Genomic DNA, 17,563 nt, shown 5'->3' with positions numbered 1-17,563 from the left:
TTTTACTTAGTTACAGTTCATATAAGGAAATCAGTTTATTAGGCCCTAATCTATGGATTTCACATGACTGGGCAGGGGTGCTGGGGAGCCAGGCCCAGCCAATCAGAAGGAGTTTTTACCCACAAAAGGGCTTTATTACAGACAGAAATAGCCCTCAGTATCCCCACCCATCCTCAGATGATCCTGCAGGTGAAGAAGCTGGATGTGGCGGTCCTGGGCTGGCGTGGTTACATGTGGTCTGCGGTTGTGAGGCCGGTTGGACGTAATGCCAAATTCGGTAAAAGGACTTTGGAGGTGGCTTATGTTAGAGAAATGAACATTCAATCCTCTGGTAACAGCTCTGATTGACATTCTTGCAGTCAGCATGCCAATTGCACTTGAGACATCTGTAGCATTGTGTTGTGTGACAAAACTGCACATTTTAAAGTGACCTTTTATTGTCCCCAGCACAAGGTGCACCTGTGTAAGGATCATGCTGTTTAATCAGCTTCTTGATATGCCACACCTGTCAGGTGGATGGATTATCTTGGCAAAGGAGAAATGCTCACTAAAAGGGATGTAAACACATTTGTGGACAACATTTGAGAGAAATAAGCTTTTTGTGCATATGGAACATTTCTGAGATTGCCAGTCACCATCAGTCACCTTCAGACACACCCACACAGCTGCTGTTTGTTCCTCTGATTGACTACAGAGTAAATGACTGTCAATCTCTCTCCCTCTCTCACACACACACAACAATCAATCAGCTACTCAAACAACACCAGCCTCAGATACAGTGGTGGTGTGCACCAGCCTCAGATACAGTGGTAGTGTGCACCAGCCTCAGATACAGTGGTGGTGTGCACCAGCCTCAGATACAGTGGTAGTGTGCTTCAGTGGTGACATTGTTTCTGCGAGAGCATGCATATCTTTCTGAGAATCAAAGAAAGCACATAGCTATAGTAGTCTGGTGCAGTGGTAACTTAGTTTATGTTTCTGAGAGGGCACATAGCTATAGATGTGTAGTGGTCTGGTGTAGTGGTCTGAATGGCCTGAGGCGATCTCTTAGGTTGAGGGGTGAAAGGTCAGGATAGTCAATCACAGTGGCCCCTCCATCCCAGCATCCTTTGTGTCCATTCAGAGTCCTCTCTTCATTAACTTCTTCTGAAAGGCCCCCCTAGCTACAAAGGGAAGGAAAAGACACAGGAAAGAGAGGAGGAGGGGAGGGAGGGAGGGAAAATGAGGTCAATGAATATACATGACATGGGCTTTCTTCACTGTCATTGAAATGGAGAGAAAGAAAAACACATAGGTAAATTATATGAAAGGAGGGAGAGGGAAGGGGAGATGGACAGACATGAGTAAAAAGATGATGACTTTAAGACAGTCCATATGTCAAAGTGCCAGAATAGATGGATGACAGATAGCTGTAGTTGTCTTAGGAGGACTGACTAATGGAGGACTGACTAATGGAGGACAAATATCAACAAGAGGAATAGGATAGACAGAGAGGAAAAGAGAAAAGGTGAGCAAGAAGTGGAAGATAAGAGCATGGTCCTGCCCAGAAACAACCCCTACTCCTAGAGCCGTGTAGATCTGGAGGAATTGGATAGGTGTATAAACTAACGTACATTTCCCTCCTATTGGCTAACTGGATTAAGCACGTTCCGACTCTCTGTACGGAAGAATGTTGGGAATTTCTTGGTTACACCATCAGTCTGACAGTCCCAAACAGAGGTTTTCAGATTGTATCCCTTATTTATCAAAGTATCAGAGAACGTCTCATCAGATAGTTGTGTATTTTGTAGTAGTGTGTGTAGCCACGTCTGAGTGTGATTTGTGTGTGTACCTATATATTCTGTCCACAGTTCCAGTTTAAAGTGGGTCTGCTTGTGGCGGTGGTGTTGTCTGTGTAGGTGTGTCTGAGGCGTCTGTACACAGGCATGCGTTCTGATCTGGTGAGTCTCTTCCTCTGCTCTGCCCCGACAGTACTATATAAAGTACTGTATAAAACATTCAGACCCAATGCAGTATTTATTATTCATACTGTATGTCTGGCTGGCACTGTTAGCTAGGGGGACCTGCCTTTCACTTCGACATTCATCATGCCATTACATAAGAATAAGTAGTTCATTATGACCTGTAAAGTTGAGATAAGAGGTTCCAGAGCAACACTCAGACCAGAAGAGGCTGGTGGGAGGAGCTATAGGAGGACAGGCTCATTGTAATGTCTGGAATGGAATAAATGGAACGGTATCACTATCAAACATATGGAAACCAAATGTATGACTCTGTTCCATTTATTCCATTCCAGCCATTACAATGAGCCTATCTCCTATAGCTCCTCACACCAGCCTCTTCTGACTCAGACTTGCCCTTCATCACCATAAAGACCACATCACCCTTCCAACTACTATGAATATGTCGTCTGTCTAAGCAGTTACAAAAATGTATCAAATACATGTACAAAAGATACACTCCCCCTCCCTGCTGGTTTCAGGATGTGATCTATGGTGCTTTAATCTCAGCCACATTGATAGTGGTCACCTACCCATACTGGGAAACATTTGACTGGCTCCAGCTCACCTCCCCACTCAGGGCATTGGTGCTGGCCTTCTTCCTGAGCTACACCTACCCCGAGCTGGACCATTACACCACCATCCTGGGGGTGAGTGCAGGCTGTGCTGTGGGCTACTGGATGAATGAGGCTGGGGGTTACGTTTGAGCCCCAGGGGGTGCTACCCGTACCCCTGCCAGCACTGACATTGGGTGGCTTAGCCCTGGGCAGCGCCGCTTTGTGGTGGGTGTCATGGCGTTGGTGGCGACTCGACAGATGGTGAAGACAGCCAGTCTGTGGGTGCTGTGCTCCTGCTATGGACTGTCAGTCAAAGACAGACGCCAGGAGGAAGAAGATTGTGGTGCCGTATAAATTCACCACCTATAAATTCATAGGCTTGGTCCACTCTATTCTGGTCAATAGACTGTTCATAGTGCTATGACCCAATGCTGTTACTATATAACATGAATGATGACAGGATCCTAGCAAGTGTTGTATAAAAATGTGCCTTGTATATTTGTGACATTTGTACATTTTATACATTGATTCTGTATTTCACACATTGTGTAACTCTGAAAGACTGAAGACAAAGTAAAACAATTCTGAATTACACCAATTTTATTTAACATGTTATTTGCATTATTTGTTATTTGACCGTTTTATCCCTTCACTTTTGTAAGTTCTTGATACCTCCTTCCTCTCACTACCATACCTAAGCAACACCTGCATAATTACAGTACTGCATTGTACAGTATGTCAGAGTTTATGTCCTGTTGTATCTTTCATTAAGTAGATGAAGCTCCGTCCAAGAGCATTCGACCCACCTAACAAGACCATTTAAGTCAAAAATAAACAATGAAACCTGTTGAACCACAGCTGTGGCTTCCTGTTATTTACAGTCATACAGCATATAGGCCTAATGCACTGTAAGACAAACCTTTAATGTAAATGACTGAATTGAAATGATTGCTCAGAGCAATGTCTTTCAATGGTACAGTATATGGGTTAAAAGCTCATGTGAAACAGGACTGCAGTGAATTCAGAAATACAGGGCTGCAGTGAATTCACAGGCTGATGTCTCATTTTTATTACCATGGAGATAAAAATACAGCCACACTTTTTATGTACAGTGCCTTCTGAAAATATTCAGACCTCTTTCCTTTTTCCACATTTTGTTACATTACAGCCTTATTCTAAAATGTATTTTTTTTAAATCCCCTCAATCTACACACAATACCACATAATGACAAAGCGAAAACAGGTTTTTAGAAAATGTATTAAATAAAAAAAACTGAAATAACTTCATACCCTTTGCCTAGAGACTCGAAATTGAGCTCAGGTGCATCCTGTTTCTATTGATCATCTTTGAGATGTTTCTACAACTTGATTGGTGTCCACCTGTGGTAAATCCAATTGATTGGACATGATTTGGAAAGGCACAAACCTGTCTATATAAAGATCCCACATTTGACAGTGCATGTCAGAGTAAAAACCAAGCCATGGATTGTGTCGAGGCACAGATCTGGGAAAAAAATGTCTGCAGCACTCAAGGTCCCCAAGAACACAGTGTCCTACATCATTCTAAAATAAAAGACGTTTGGAACCACCAAGACTCTTCCTAGAGCTGGCCACTTTGTCAAATTGAGCAAATCGGGAATGAAGGGCCTTGGTCACGAAGGTGACCAAGAACCCGATGGTCAATCTGACAAAGCTCCTCTGTAGAGATGGGAGAACCTTCCAGAAGGACAACCATCTCTGCAGTACTCCACCAATCAGGCCTTTATGGTAGAGTGGCCAGACGGAAGCCACTCCTCAGTAAAAGGCACATGACAGCCCGCTTGGAGATTGCCAAAAGGCACCTAAAGCCCCTCAGAAACAAGATTCTCTGGGCTGATTGAACTCTTTGGCCTGAAAGCCAAGCATCACGTCTGAAGGAAACCTGGCACTATCCCTACGGTGAAGCATGGTGGTGGCAGCATCATGCTGTGGGGATGTATTTCAGCGGCAGGGACTGGGAGACTAGTCAGCATTGAGGGAAAGATGAACAGAGCAAAGTACAGAGAGATCCTTGATGAAAACCTGCTCCAGAGCGCTCAGGACCTCAGACAGGGGCGAACATTCCTAAGCACACAGCCAAGACAACGCGGAGTGGCTTCGGGACAAGTCTCAATGTCCTTGAGTGTCCCAGCCAGAGCCCGGGCTGAAACCCAATCGAACATCTCTGGAGAGACCTGAAAATAGCTGTGCAGCGACACACCCCAGCCAACCTAACAGAGCTTGAGAGGATCTGCAGAGAAAGATTTGAGAAACTCCCCAAATACAGGTGTGCCAAGCTTGTAGCATCATACCCAAGAAGACTTGAGGCTGTAATCGCTGACAAAAGTGCTTCAACAAAGTACTGAGTAAAGGGTCTGAATACTTATGTAGATGTGATATTTCCTTAAAAAAAAACACAAAAAAAGCTGGGAACACCTGTGTTGGGATGGACTGAGCATGAACAAATGAATCTGTGTTGGTTGATGAGTTTACTGGTCTTACAAGTTCAGTGTGTGTCTGGGTGTGACATCACAGGAAGGGCTCGATGTCGATGTCCAGGGCGGAGCATGGCATGGTGAGCTCAAAGCGGTTGATGACATTAGGGTGAAGGACCCCGAGGCGTCCTATGCTCTTCCCGCGCGCAAAGATCTCAGCACAGCGACCAGGGAAGAAGGTGGAATCTGAAATTGGGGAAAAAAAGAAGAGGGGGGTGGGAAGGAAGGAGAGGTGATGAGGCTTCTCAGTGGTCCAGTGAAAATAAACGTCAAAAGTGTAGTCTGAATAAATGTTTCCACACAGACGAGAGACTCAAGAGATAATGAGACATAACTATTCTCAGATGTGTGGAATAGTTAGTCACTTTAATAACTCTACCTACATGTACATATTACCTCGACACCGGTGCCCCCGCCCATTGACTCTGTACAAGTACCCCCTGTATATAGCCCCACTATTGTTATTTACTGCTGCTCTTTAATCATGTTATTCTTATCTCTTACTTTTTTTAAATGTATTTTCTTAAAACTGCATTGTTGGTTAAGGGTTTGTAAGTAAGCATTTCACTATAAGGTCTACACCTGGTGTATTCGGCACGTAACAAATAACATTTGATGTGAGACAACTCACTGACAAGGTTTTTTAAAACAATGACTGCTAGAGCCTGTTCAAGGAGACCATCTAGGCTCAGGGTTGCTATGACTCCACTTCCACAGACATGTTCCGTTACTATGCTGTTCTGTTCTCTTCTCCCATGGTGCTTCACTTCTTCCCACGTTGCTTTGCTCCTAAAAGCTAATGTACTCCTTAGCTCACCGTTCAGATGCTAACTCCTAACTAGCAACAGAAAGCGCTCCACATTGTGTCTCTTCGAAAGCAGGGCAGCGCCATGACAACCAGTCTTTAAAAATGGTACACTAATAGCTAAGTTCAAGCCAGCCAGCCTGACAAGTGACAACCTATTCCACCCACCCTGAAAACCCTCTCAGATTCATTCTCTCTGAGCCAAGGTCAACACTAACCAGACAGTCAAGCATGCCTTTAACAGTGAACGGGAAGGGCTGAATTTGACAGTTAAGTGAAACATGGGCATCTGCTCCTTAAGAGTCCCTCCCTCTCCCCATAGGGTAACATTGTGGGAGGTCCTGCAGAAGATCATGACCCTGTAATGGGGTTAAGGTCACACAGACATGAGGAGCACATCTTTTTTTGCATGTGTGTTGTGTGTCTGGGCTGCATAATAGTTTGCTAGTTGTGTAAATGTAACAGTTGAAGTGTTTTTTTGTAGCTGTGTAAGTGTGTTTGTTTCAGGCAGTCTAAATGCCCGTGGATGTGCCAGTCTATCTCCCTGTAAACCCAGGCAGGGGCACTGCTGCAGCAGCAGACGTGACTCACATGCAGTCTGACTCCCCCTGCTGAAACTACATGCTCTTACGCTCCCTCTCTATCCCCTGATTTCCAAGTCTCTCTCTGTCCTCCGCACCCCTGCTCTCCCTCTTTGCAACCTCATCCCTCCCTCTCTGTGGTACTTGAGCCCATCGATTTCCCCTATGTCTGATTGTGGCAGGAGACACGCACATCGGTGGGGGGGTGAATGAGTGAGAGAGAGAGTCCAGTTTAAACTAGTGAGATGGCTCCCTGGTTGTCTTACCGTCGGCAGCCTGGATGTGGTAGCCATTGCCCTGACCTGGTTTGACCTCTAGCAGCTGCATGACCCTGTCCATCAGGCCGTGGATCACCTCAAACCCAGGACTCTTGTTGTAGTAGACAGCACACAGACGACGGTTGTTCCTGGCCCCCACGTCTGAGGGGGAGAGCAGAGGACAACGTGGCCATTAGGATGTCTGAAACTGATAATGACAGTGTGTCTTCTTGAGTATGAGGGAATCAGTATGTACATTCATGTTTGTCCTAATAAAGAAATTAGAAAGGTAGGCATACAATGACATTATTTCTACACATATCTGTGAATACACTACATGATGAATACTTGGGTCACACCCACACACCTTTGGTTTCATCCTTGAGCACCACGTCTGAAATCTCAAACAGCCTCAGAGGCAGAGGCATCTTCCTGTTGGCAGCCACAGTCTTCAGCAGGCCTGACAGCAGGGTGGTGCGCGCCACCTGGTGGAGAAGACGAGCACTGCTGTTACCACCACCACCAGCCGCTGACCAACCCGAGTCACACAGCACACTCTCTTATGTAGGAAACACTCACATCAACAGGAGGTAATAGAATCCATTCAACTGGTTGACTTGATAATTGCTGTAATTTATACCAATCGTAAGAGATCATTCAGAGACTAAAGGGGGGCAGTTTATAATGTTATCATAGAGACATGATTAATCCATGGTAATGGTGGTCCACCTGGAACTCAGCTGTCTTGGGGTTGGAGATGTGACATGCTCTGGTCTCTGAGATGTTCTTCAACAGCTTGTCAGCTATGTCCTCCTGAGAACACTGCACAGGAAGACAGATAAAACACATGAAAATGTGTGTGCATGTTTATAATTTGGATCCCCATTAGCTTTTTCAGAAGCTACTCTTCCTGGAGTCCACAAAGGTAGAGAGAGTGAGGTGTCATTACCAGGGCGAAGGTGAGGGCCTCTGTGAATCCAGCAGCAGCCAGGTCCTGTCTCAGCAGCTCTGACAGATTATTCAGCGGGAGCTAAAAACACAGTCATGAGATAGAAAACAATACCACCCAACCAGCAGCTCCAGTCAACAACCAATCAACTTCACTCCTGAATAACCTGCTGAAGAATACCCTCACCTGATTGGCTACGGTGTAGGTGCGCGGCGTGGTGCGGGGAATATTGTTGAAACCGTACGCCATGGCAGCGTCCTCCATGATGTCACAGGCGTGGATGACGTCAGAGCGCGTGGGCGGGATCTCTACCTCGATCTGTTTGCCGTCGCTTGTGACCTCTGAGCGCAAGCACATCTTGGTCAACAGCTGGGCGATATGCTCAGTCGACTCACTGGAGACAAACAAACCATTACAAACAAACAGCGGCTGGTATCCTAGCGGTTAAGAGCATTGAGTCAGTAACTGAAAGGTTGCTGGTTCGAATCCCCGAACAGACTAGGTAAAAAAATGTCATCATTGCGCAAGGCACTTAACCATAATTGCTCATGTAAGTCGCTCTGGATAAGAGTGTCTGCTAAATAGGTACAATGTAAACCATTTATAAGCATCTGCAGGAATGTTGCAGTGGAGGCTCCTCAGAAGAGGAAGGGAAGGACCGTCCTCCTCAGTGAAATTGAATAAAAAATACAAATTGTGAAACATTAAAACACATATCCTTTTCAGATAAAACTATACTAAATATGTTCATATGTCACCAAATAATTTATTAAAATACACTGTTTTGCAATGAAGGTCTACAGTAAGTTCAACAGCACTGTCTGGGCTAGCACCATGGTGTAGCCAAAGGACAGCTAACTTCAGTCCTCCTCTGGCTACATTGACTTCAATACAAAACCTAGGAGGCGGGTAGGCCTCACCCCCTTCCATAGACATACATGGTAATTATGACCACTTCCGGAGGACGTCTTCCAACCAATGAAAGCTTTTGCAGTATGAACTGACATGTTTGCCATCCAATCATAGAATTATTCATTCAGAGAATGAACCTAGTGTGTTGTATTGGGATTGTGCCGCAGAGCATTATGGGGGTTCTGTGTGTTGAGAGGCTTGGTGACATTGTTGGATAGAGATTAAGAGTGAAGAGTTATAGTTGAGCATTTTGGGGATATTATTCATTTCAAATTCATTTTTTCAAGTTACAGGAGACGGAGGAGGTACATTATAAATTGTTTTCTTGGTTTTAGATTTTTTTTGTGTCCAGTTAGTGCAATTTATTTAAATTTGCCTTGCTAACTTCAGTAGCTAGCTAGCTACCAGCATGAGTGTGCTGTTTTCTCTGCCAGAATGGTAGAATGGCCAACGCTGCCGAAAATGTTGTGGCCTTTTTGTTAAAGAACCCCTTTCATTCTCTGGGGTACACGGAAAAGGTGCAAATTAAAAGAGGGTCGACCTCTGCCTGAGATCAGTTTCATGATAAAGGATGAAAAGGTGAGGGCATTCAATACAAACTGGTGTGAAATGTATAGCTGGTTAACAGGGAGCCTGTCATCAGGCCACCTGTATTGCTGGCCTTCCCTGCTTTTTGGAAAGTCTGAGCCTTGGTCGAAAGGTGGGTATAGTGACATGAAGAATCGTCAATCGTTCAGCTAAACTAAAAAACAAAAGCAGGGCATGCAAGAATTTGCTTTTAGAGGACACGACCAGAGGGAAAGTTCGGTTAACAGGGGCAACTACAAGGAGCTTGCAGAGGTAATTGCACATTACGATGCTTTACTTGCTGAACATATCGAACTTTCAATTGTCTTTTCTGGGATGTCGAAACAATTCCAAATGATTTGATAGCTTCCAAATGTTAGATTAATGAGAGAGGTTGATGCAACGCATTTTTTCACATGCACTCAGGGAGGCTTTCCACTTTTCTCCAGTACTTATTTAACAAAGATGATAACACAACCACTCTGGACAGACAAGCAAAATCTCATGGCATAAATGTTGCAGCAGCCTAGGCTACACCTAAACATTAGAAATCTGACATGCTATATCGGATGAAAACAAGACATTGTTTCAGTCTAATCAACTTAAAAATTGCCCCACTGCTCTGGGACCTATTGTGCCACCAGTCTGCTTGCTGTTGTCAGTTATCATCAGGTATGTGGATGATAAGGGTTGGCACAGCTGTAATGGAATGTATCTGCTATTTGTTTTTGCAGCCAAGTCCCCTCATGTTCCCTGATTAAGCAGTGATGACTACTCCACTCTACTACCATTGTCGACTCTCGCTTGACATGAACTGATGCCACGTGCCCGCTCATCCACTGGCACATGAATGTTTCCCCTCCAAGCACTGTGAGTATCAATTTTCTCTCATTACTGTATGTAGAGTCAATCACATACACAATCACATTATTACAGATACATTTTACTCCTTGCTTGGACTAATTCATTCTTAGCTCTTTTGTCTGTGTAGTGTGTTGTTTGTCTTCCCAGTCAAATCCTGTCCTGCACTGGTCAAGCCTCTGAACATCTCAACTCATGCCTCATACCCTCATTCAATCACTGCTGTGATCCCTTTCCAACACTGTAAGTAGCCCTCATTCCCATTTTTTTTTTATTTAACTAGGCAAGTCAGTTAAGAACAAATTCTTATTTTCTATGACGGCCTAGGAACAGTGGGTTAACTGCCTTGTTCAGGGGCAGAACGACAGATTTTTACCTTGTCAGCTCGGGGATTTGATCTTGCAACCTTTCAGTTACTAGTCAAACGCTCTAACCACTAGGCTACCTGCCGCCCCAGATCTCCAGAAACAGGGTTGGGTATTATTTCAAGTCACTTAGTTACCTGATGCCAACTTTGCGGTTGATAAAGTCTGCTGACAGAGTCTCCTTCCTGTAAGCCAGCTCCTGAGAGGTCACATGGTATATCAGGAAGGTAGAGGGTTAGGAAAATAATAGAATGGGGATAGTCTGAATTTAAATATTGATGAGCAAGTTCTAATATATACTGAACAAAAATATAAACGCAACATGCAACAATTTCAACGATTTTACTTAGTTACAGTTCATATAAGGAAATCAGTCAACTTAAATAAATTAATTAGGCCCTAATCTATTGATTTCACATGGGTGGGCCTGGGAAGGCATACTGGGGATCCAGGCCCAGCCAATCAGAATTCGTTTTTTCCACAAAAGGGCTTTATTACGGACAGAAATACTACTCAGTTTCATCAGCTGTCCAGGTGACTGGCCTCAGACGATCCCGCAGGTGAGGAAGAAGGATGTGGAGGTTCTGGGCTGGCATGGTTACACGTAGTCTGCGGTTGTGAGGCCGGTTGGACGTACTGCCAAATTCTCTAAAACGATGTTGGAGGCGGCTTATGGTAGAGAAATTTGAATTTAAATTCTCTGGCAACAGCTCTGGTAGACATTCTTGCAGTCAGCATGCCATGCCAATTGCACACTCCCTCAAAAGGAGACATCTGTGGCAATTTGTTGTGTGACAACACTGCACATTTTAGAGTGGCCTTTTATTGTCCCCAGCACAAGGTGCACCTGTGTAATGATCAGGCTGTTTAATCAGCTTCTTGATATGTCACACCTGTCAGTAGGACAAATTATCTCGGTAAAGGAGAAACGCTTTCTAACAGGGATGTGAACAAATTTGTGGACAAAATTTGGGATAAATAATAATTTGTGCGTATGGAAAATGTATATTATTTCAGCTCATGAAACATGGGACCAACACTTAACATGTTGCGTTTATATTTTTGTTGAGTATATTTTCCCCACAAAAGGAAACAGACTGCAGAGTGATGGTAAGTGGACACAGTACCGGGTACAGGCAGGTCCTGCCGTCTGGGTACACCACCTCAGCCTCCTCTACCCTGAGAGATAACAGGACATAGATCAAGAGGAGTATTTTAAAGTGGGGCCGGGCAAAGGAACTTATCGCTATCATTTCCACTAATTCATGGTCTTATTTTACACACAAAAACATTAGGTTCAGCTATTAGTTATTTCATTTCAGTGATAAAAATCTAAACAGCTGTTGCTTGGACTCACGTGAAAGGCTCCTCACAATACTCGCAGAACATCGTCACCATCATGTCCAACACGATTTTTGCCTTGGTAAGATCAATGGCTGTGCACTCGATAAAAACATTCTTTGTATTCAAGGAGATTTTGGAACGGTCCCCTAAAAAAACAACAGAGGGAAGAATGTTAGAAAAGCATCTACAGCATACGATGGGTTAATCAATATTGGAAGTCCACTAGGTTTATAGTTTGGCATGTAACCTGTGGTTATGTGTGTGTGTCCTCACCATTGATAATTGGAGGCATAGACAGTACAATGCCGTTGCTGTCATAGATGACAGGATATACAGGCTTGTCTTCAATAATGTGCAGATAGTGTCGCAAGTGGCTGTCTGTCTGAGAGGGAGAAATACAAAGAAATCGAAACATTGGATGAGAGAAATAAAAGATCTCTAGCCATAGCCAATCACAACTCATTTTACAGAGGCTCATAATCTTTGTTGCCAATCCCTGCTCACCTTGTAGAGGCTCATGAGTTCCTGTGCGGTGTACTCCTTTGCCTGGTTGAGAGGTTTGAAGCGGATGTCACCAGGTGGTTTAGCTGTGTAGGTGAAGGGGCCTGAAATGGTGTCCAGATCATGGGTGCCGATGGCAACCAGAGTCCTTTTCCTACAGAGCACAGATTAGTCACAACTTCCCCTGAGACAACACATCTCAGAGACTCCCAGAGAAGAACACACTGAAAGCCATCACTGAAGTATGAGACATGGTATTGAAAAAAATTATCTGACCAAAACGTTGACAAATATGCAGAGGTAAAATGGTGTGCGTAAGTAAGCCTTGTCCAGCCAGAACGGCTCATAGGGCCAGGAGCCTATCTCCTATTTCTGTAGCTTAAGGCAGTTTTATATACATGTACACCTGCTGGACATCTCCTTAATGCTGAATGCCAAGCATAGAGGCATCAAAGCCTATGGTAAGATTCGACTGGGGAACGAACCACCAACCTTCCAATCTCAGGGCGGACACTAACCTCAAGGCCACTGAGTTGGTCAAACTTATGTGTGGGAATTATATATATTTTTCTGTGAAGGTAGAGATGTATTAGGCGTCTGACTAACCTACAGACATTCTGATGGAGTTTCTCCTGTAGTTCGATGAAGCTGTCGTAGCGTTCCTGTGTGAAGGTGATGTTCCTGAGGACTGCAGCCACAGCGTGGGGTCGCACAGCAGCCGTCTGCGACAGGCACACCCACACTCCGAGTCAGGATTCTATCACTCATCTCTAAAATTCCACTCTTTTACTTCCAACACTTGACCCAAAGGCTCCTTTGCACAGCCTCTACAAATGTAGAGTCGTTCATCAACAGTTCAATATCTTAATTAATCATCTTGTCACAAAGGACTACGGTGGTGGTTCATTCATGATAAGATGTATGAAACAACCCTACACTCTGCCCAGAACCCAGGTCATTAAACTAAAAGTCCATGTTTTTTCCACCCACCTCCTCTGTGATGACCAGCCTCTGTGGCTCTCCGCTGGCTGGACTCACACGCCTGTAGCGAGGGGCTTCCATCCTGGAGCGCAAACACACATGGAGAAGTCAATACACGGCTGAAGACAACACACACGATAAAGCAGCACAAGCTGAAGTACTTTGGCAACGTAAGAGTCATGTTTAAGCACACAATTTTCCATCTAGATGCGTTTACATACTTTTGCTTGAAGACCTGCAGGCCCCTGACCAGTCCTTCTAGACACAGCAGGTCATAGCGGTTAGCTGGGACATCAATCTTATACAGAATCACATCAGATGCCCCCTCTGCCTTGGTGTTCCCCTGCTCACGACTGATGATGTCCTTCTCTGACGTCTGAAGGACAGGGTTAGGAGGATGGTTAGCCCGAAAATACTAAATTGGTTATCACACAAACAAGTGGATATGGTTGAGGTTCATCCTCAGTCTTCTACTCACAATCTCATCGAGCTCCAGCCCAAACTCAAAACACAACTCATCAAATTCTTCATCAGCTGAAAGGAAAAAAGAGAACAACATTTTAATATCTGTTGGAACAATGCATGTATTTTGGTCACACCTCCATTCTTAATTGAGTTATATTTTACTAGTTAAATGGACGTAGCTATGTGGTCAGTCAGTAGCAGGGTAGGATAGGTCTGGACTGGGAAATGATGCAATCGTTGTGAAATAACAAGCATCAGTTCTGTCAACACTTTCTTTACAACTACAATTAGAACAGCTTTACACGGATCTGGCAAAGGGTGCCTTTGTAAGGTCAAGAGCAAAATGGATTGAAGAGGGGGAAAGAAACACTAGTTACTTTTTTGCACTTGAAAAGAGAAACTACAAAAGAAAATCTATAACTGCACTCAAAATGAACGATGTTTTATGCAAAGATCCCATTACAATATCATCATTTGTCAATTCCTTTTATGAAAACCTTTACAGCTCTCAATTTCAGGAAGATGGTTGTGAAAGCTACATTTGCCACATTCAGAATTGTGTCCCTGTAATTGAGGATGATTTCCACTCAGTTTGCGATTCACCTGTGTCAATTGAAGAAATTGGAGAGGCTCTGAATTCAATGAAAAAAGGGAAATCACCTGGTCCTGATGGCCTGTCAGTTGAATTCTAGAGACAGTTTTGGGAGTTACTAGAAGACCCGTTTTTTAATATGTTTCAAGATTGCATTAAAAGTGGGGAAATGGTCTCCACTATGAAAGAGGGCCTTATTTCATTGATTCCGAAGCCCGATAAAGACCCTTCTCTCATTGACAATTGGAGACCAATTACTTTATTAAATATTGATTACAAATTGATTGCTCTGGTTTATGCCAAAAGATTAAAGAAAGGAATAGATACCATTATTAATGAGACTCAAACAGGATTTATGAAGGGCCGTCACATAAACTCTAACATTCGTTTAGTCTTAGTCTTGGATTATTCAGATGCAATTGACTCAGATGCAGTTGTCTTATTTTTGGACTTCTGTAAAGCCTTTGACACAATTGAACATTAATTTCTCTTTAGGTCTCTTAACATTTTTGGATTTGGTGAAAATGTTATCAAAGTAATTTGCATGTTTTACAAAGATATTAAGGTTTAGTAACACAGAACTATTTATACTTCCAAAAGATTCAGTATCAACATAAGTGTATGTCAGGGATGCCCAATTTCGCCATTTTTATTCATTTTGGTTGTGGAACTCTCTAGATATTCTGAATAATGCAAATTTGTATGGCTTAACCATTTTTAACAAAGAAATTAAAATTTCCCAACTGGCTGATGATACTACTCTTTTAAGAGACAAACATCAGGTCGCCCATGCCCTTAATACTATAACTGCATTTTCTATCGCATCAGGATTAAAACTGAATGTTTCTAAATGTGAAATCTTATGTTTATTTGACTCTGATGATAAAGAAATAGAAAATATTCCTGTAAAGGACTGTGTTAAATATTTAGGAATACATCTGTCAAAAAAACCACTTAGTCAGACAACATTTGAATTCCTCTCCTAAAATTAAGGGAACCAAAAATATATTTAATAATTGGCTACAAAGAGATCTTTCTATAATTGGGAGAGTACTTCTGTTCAAGGCAGAGGGACTGTCTCGTTTTGTGTACCCCTCATTATCGTTATGTGTAAATCCTGCAACTTGTAACGAGATCAATAAGACCCTTCTTGACTTTATCTGGAAAAATAAGTCAAACTAAAAAAGTCAGTCCTTTCTAACAAAAAAGCTGAAGGCGGTCTAGAAGTGTTGGATTTTGTTGACATAAATAACACTTTCAAGATAAACTGGTTGAAAAGATGCTTTATCAATACTGAATCAATATGGTATTTCATTCCAAATAATGTGTTTAAGTTGGGAGGTCTTCAATTTTTACTGAAATGTAATTATATCATGAAAGATTACCTGCTAAATTGTCTAGGTTTCACCAACAAGCTTTAATGGCCTGGAAAATATGTTTCCTGCACAATTTCTCCCCTCATAAAGCTCTTTTGTGGAATAATTCAGACATAACTGTAAGGAATAAGCCATTGTTCTACCCTAGCTGGCATGAGAGGAATATTGACTTTGTTCTTGATGTTTTCGACAACAAGGGTAATATTCTCACGTATGAACAATTTATAACATTGAAAGAGTTTCCAATACCTTCAGAGAGTTTATTTCTGTGATCAAAGCCGTTCCAACTTCCCAGTGGTCTAACTGCACTAATGAAAACTCATCTTAGTTTTGGTAATGATCACAAATATCCAGAACTCAGATTGGAAGGTGTGTGCTTACTTGAGAGATCTTGTAATAAATATATAAGACAAATTCTTCATTCACAAAACCAACTTACACAGAGAGGAAAGTTTTTCTGGAACATGCTTATTCCTGACATTGTCTGGAAAAATGCATGGTTAAACCCTTACAAATATTGTATACCAAACAAAGTTAAGGAAGTGCACTTCAAAATTTTACATAAGATATATCCATGTAATTCTATGATATCTACATTTTGGGCTATTGATGATGTGTTTTCTGTGAAAAAGAAGGTGAGAAAACCTTGCAAAATACTTATTTACCATTATGAACACTACCCATGTTTTTGACATGAAAGATATGTTACTATTGCAATGATAACAAGACCACTGAAATTATTTTTTTAATTATTCTTGTTGCCAAATACTTCATTCAAACAAAAATGATATACCAAAATTACATTTTTTTTTATTGAATTTAACTATTTTATTAAAACATTAACCCTAGTGAACAATAACAAGAATAATATTTTCCTAAAGCATTACAATAAGATTTTTTTCAGAGTGATTACAATTGCACTAGAATTGGTTATTTTTTCCCAGTATTTTCTCATTAATATCTGCGTAATGTTTTGATGTAAGAATGTAAATTGTTGATCTGTATTTTGATAAAAAAATTAAAAAGTTCTGTCAACACTATCAAACCTGTTGTCAATCACTATTCAGTAGAAACTGAGTAAATGCCGTTGTTGTGTATGTTAAATATGTGATATGTTGATAAACACACAAAATGAGCGAAACGCTGTTATTGCCACCGCATGAGTTGCTGTTAGCTGAAGCTAGCTAACACTTTTCCCATCCATTAAAACATGCAGCCGCTAACTAGCTAGCTATAGCCACGTTCCTTCTGTCTGAAAACACAACGCAGAAACATACTAGATTAATTGTCAAATTTACTGAATATCTATTACTTGATATGGTAAGTAACATTTCTTACTGTATGTTCTGCCCAAGGCATGGAACAGAAGATCCCTTTTGACACTGACAGTCGGCATGTTGACCACGGCTAACCGCTAGCTGCAAATCCTTCCTCCAAGACTGAAGGACCCCTCGAAACCGGCTGTAGCTGTCCGGGATAATGCCAGTCTGAATTATTGGTAAAGCACTACTCTTACCAAAAGTCGCATTTTGTATCGAATAACATAAACGGCCATTTCAAATAGTTAATTCACAGTCACACTGGACTATCGAAGACCAAGTGTAACGGGGTAGAACCGTTGTATTGTGAACTCACCCCTTGTTGGTCTACCAGTCCCAGGTGAGAAGGGAAAGACGATAACTATGGTCGTTTCAAGACAACGGTGAACTCTTATTTTTAGTTTTTATTATTTTTTTAAACTCAGAACTCAGAAGAATACGAGGTCAAATCTTGACGTCAGTGACATTCAGGTCGGAAAGTTGGAGCTCAAGAAAGAGGCCCTAATTCCCAAATTGAAATTCAGAGTTGGATGACTGTTCAAAACGATTTTTGCCAGTCTGCGCTTGTTTATTTCCCAACTAGTCAAATCAAATAAATGTTTTATTAATGCAGTTTCT

The 17,563-nt window shown here is 42.3% G+C and overlaps 1 protein-coding gene across 1 annotated transcript; it reads right to left on the bottom strand.

Moving 5' to 3' along the window:
• Positions 1-4,916: 4,916 nt before the first annotated feature.
• LOC115163636 (phenylalanine--tRNA ligase beta subunit-like) lies at positions 4,917-17,086 on the bottom strand. Its single transcript, XM_029715677.1, has 16 exons — positions 16,965-17,086; positions 13,672-13,727; positions 13,415-13,569; positions 13,203-13,275; positions 12,819-12,934; positions 12,216-12,366; positions 11,985-12,093; positions 11,725-11,857; positions 11,495-11,546; positions 10,505-10,566; positions 7,849-8,056; positions 7,663-7,743; positions 7,443-7,535; positions 7,081-7,198; positions 6,723-6,875; positions 4,917-5,256 (listed from the first exon to the last, which is right to left on the bottom strand). Exons 1-16 carry the CDS (start codon positions 17,020-17,022, stop codon positions 5,105-5,107), a joined length of 1,770 nt encoding a protein of 589 aa, XP_029571537.1. The 5' UTR covers positions 17,023-17,086; the 3' UTR covers positions 4,917-5,104.
• Between the last annotated feature and the right edge of the window lie 477 nt (positions 17,087-17,563).

Source organism: Salmo trutta, chromosome 26 (genome assembly GCF_901001165.1).
Source record: "Salmo trutta chromosome 26, fSalTru1.1, whole genome shotgun sequence".
Taxonomy (NCBI): domain Eukaryota; kingdom Metazoa; phylum Chordata; class Actinopteri; order Salmoniformes; family Salmonidae; genus Salmo; species Salmo trutta.
The sequence above is the reverse complement of the archived record's forward strand: the minus strand, read 5'-3'. Positions and strand labels throughout refer to the sequence as shown.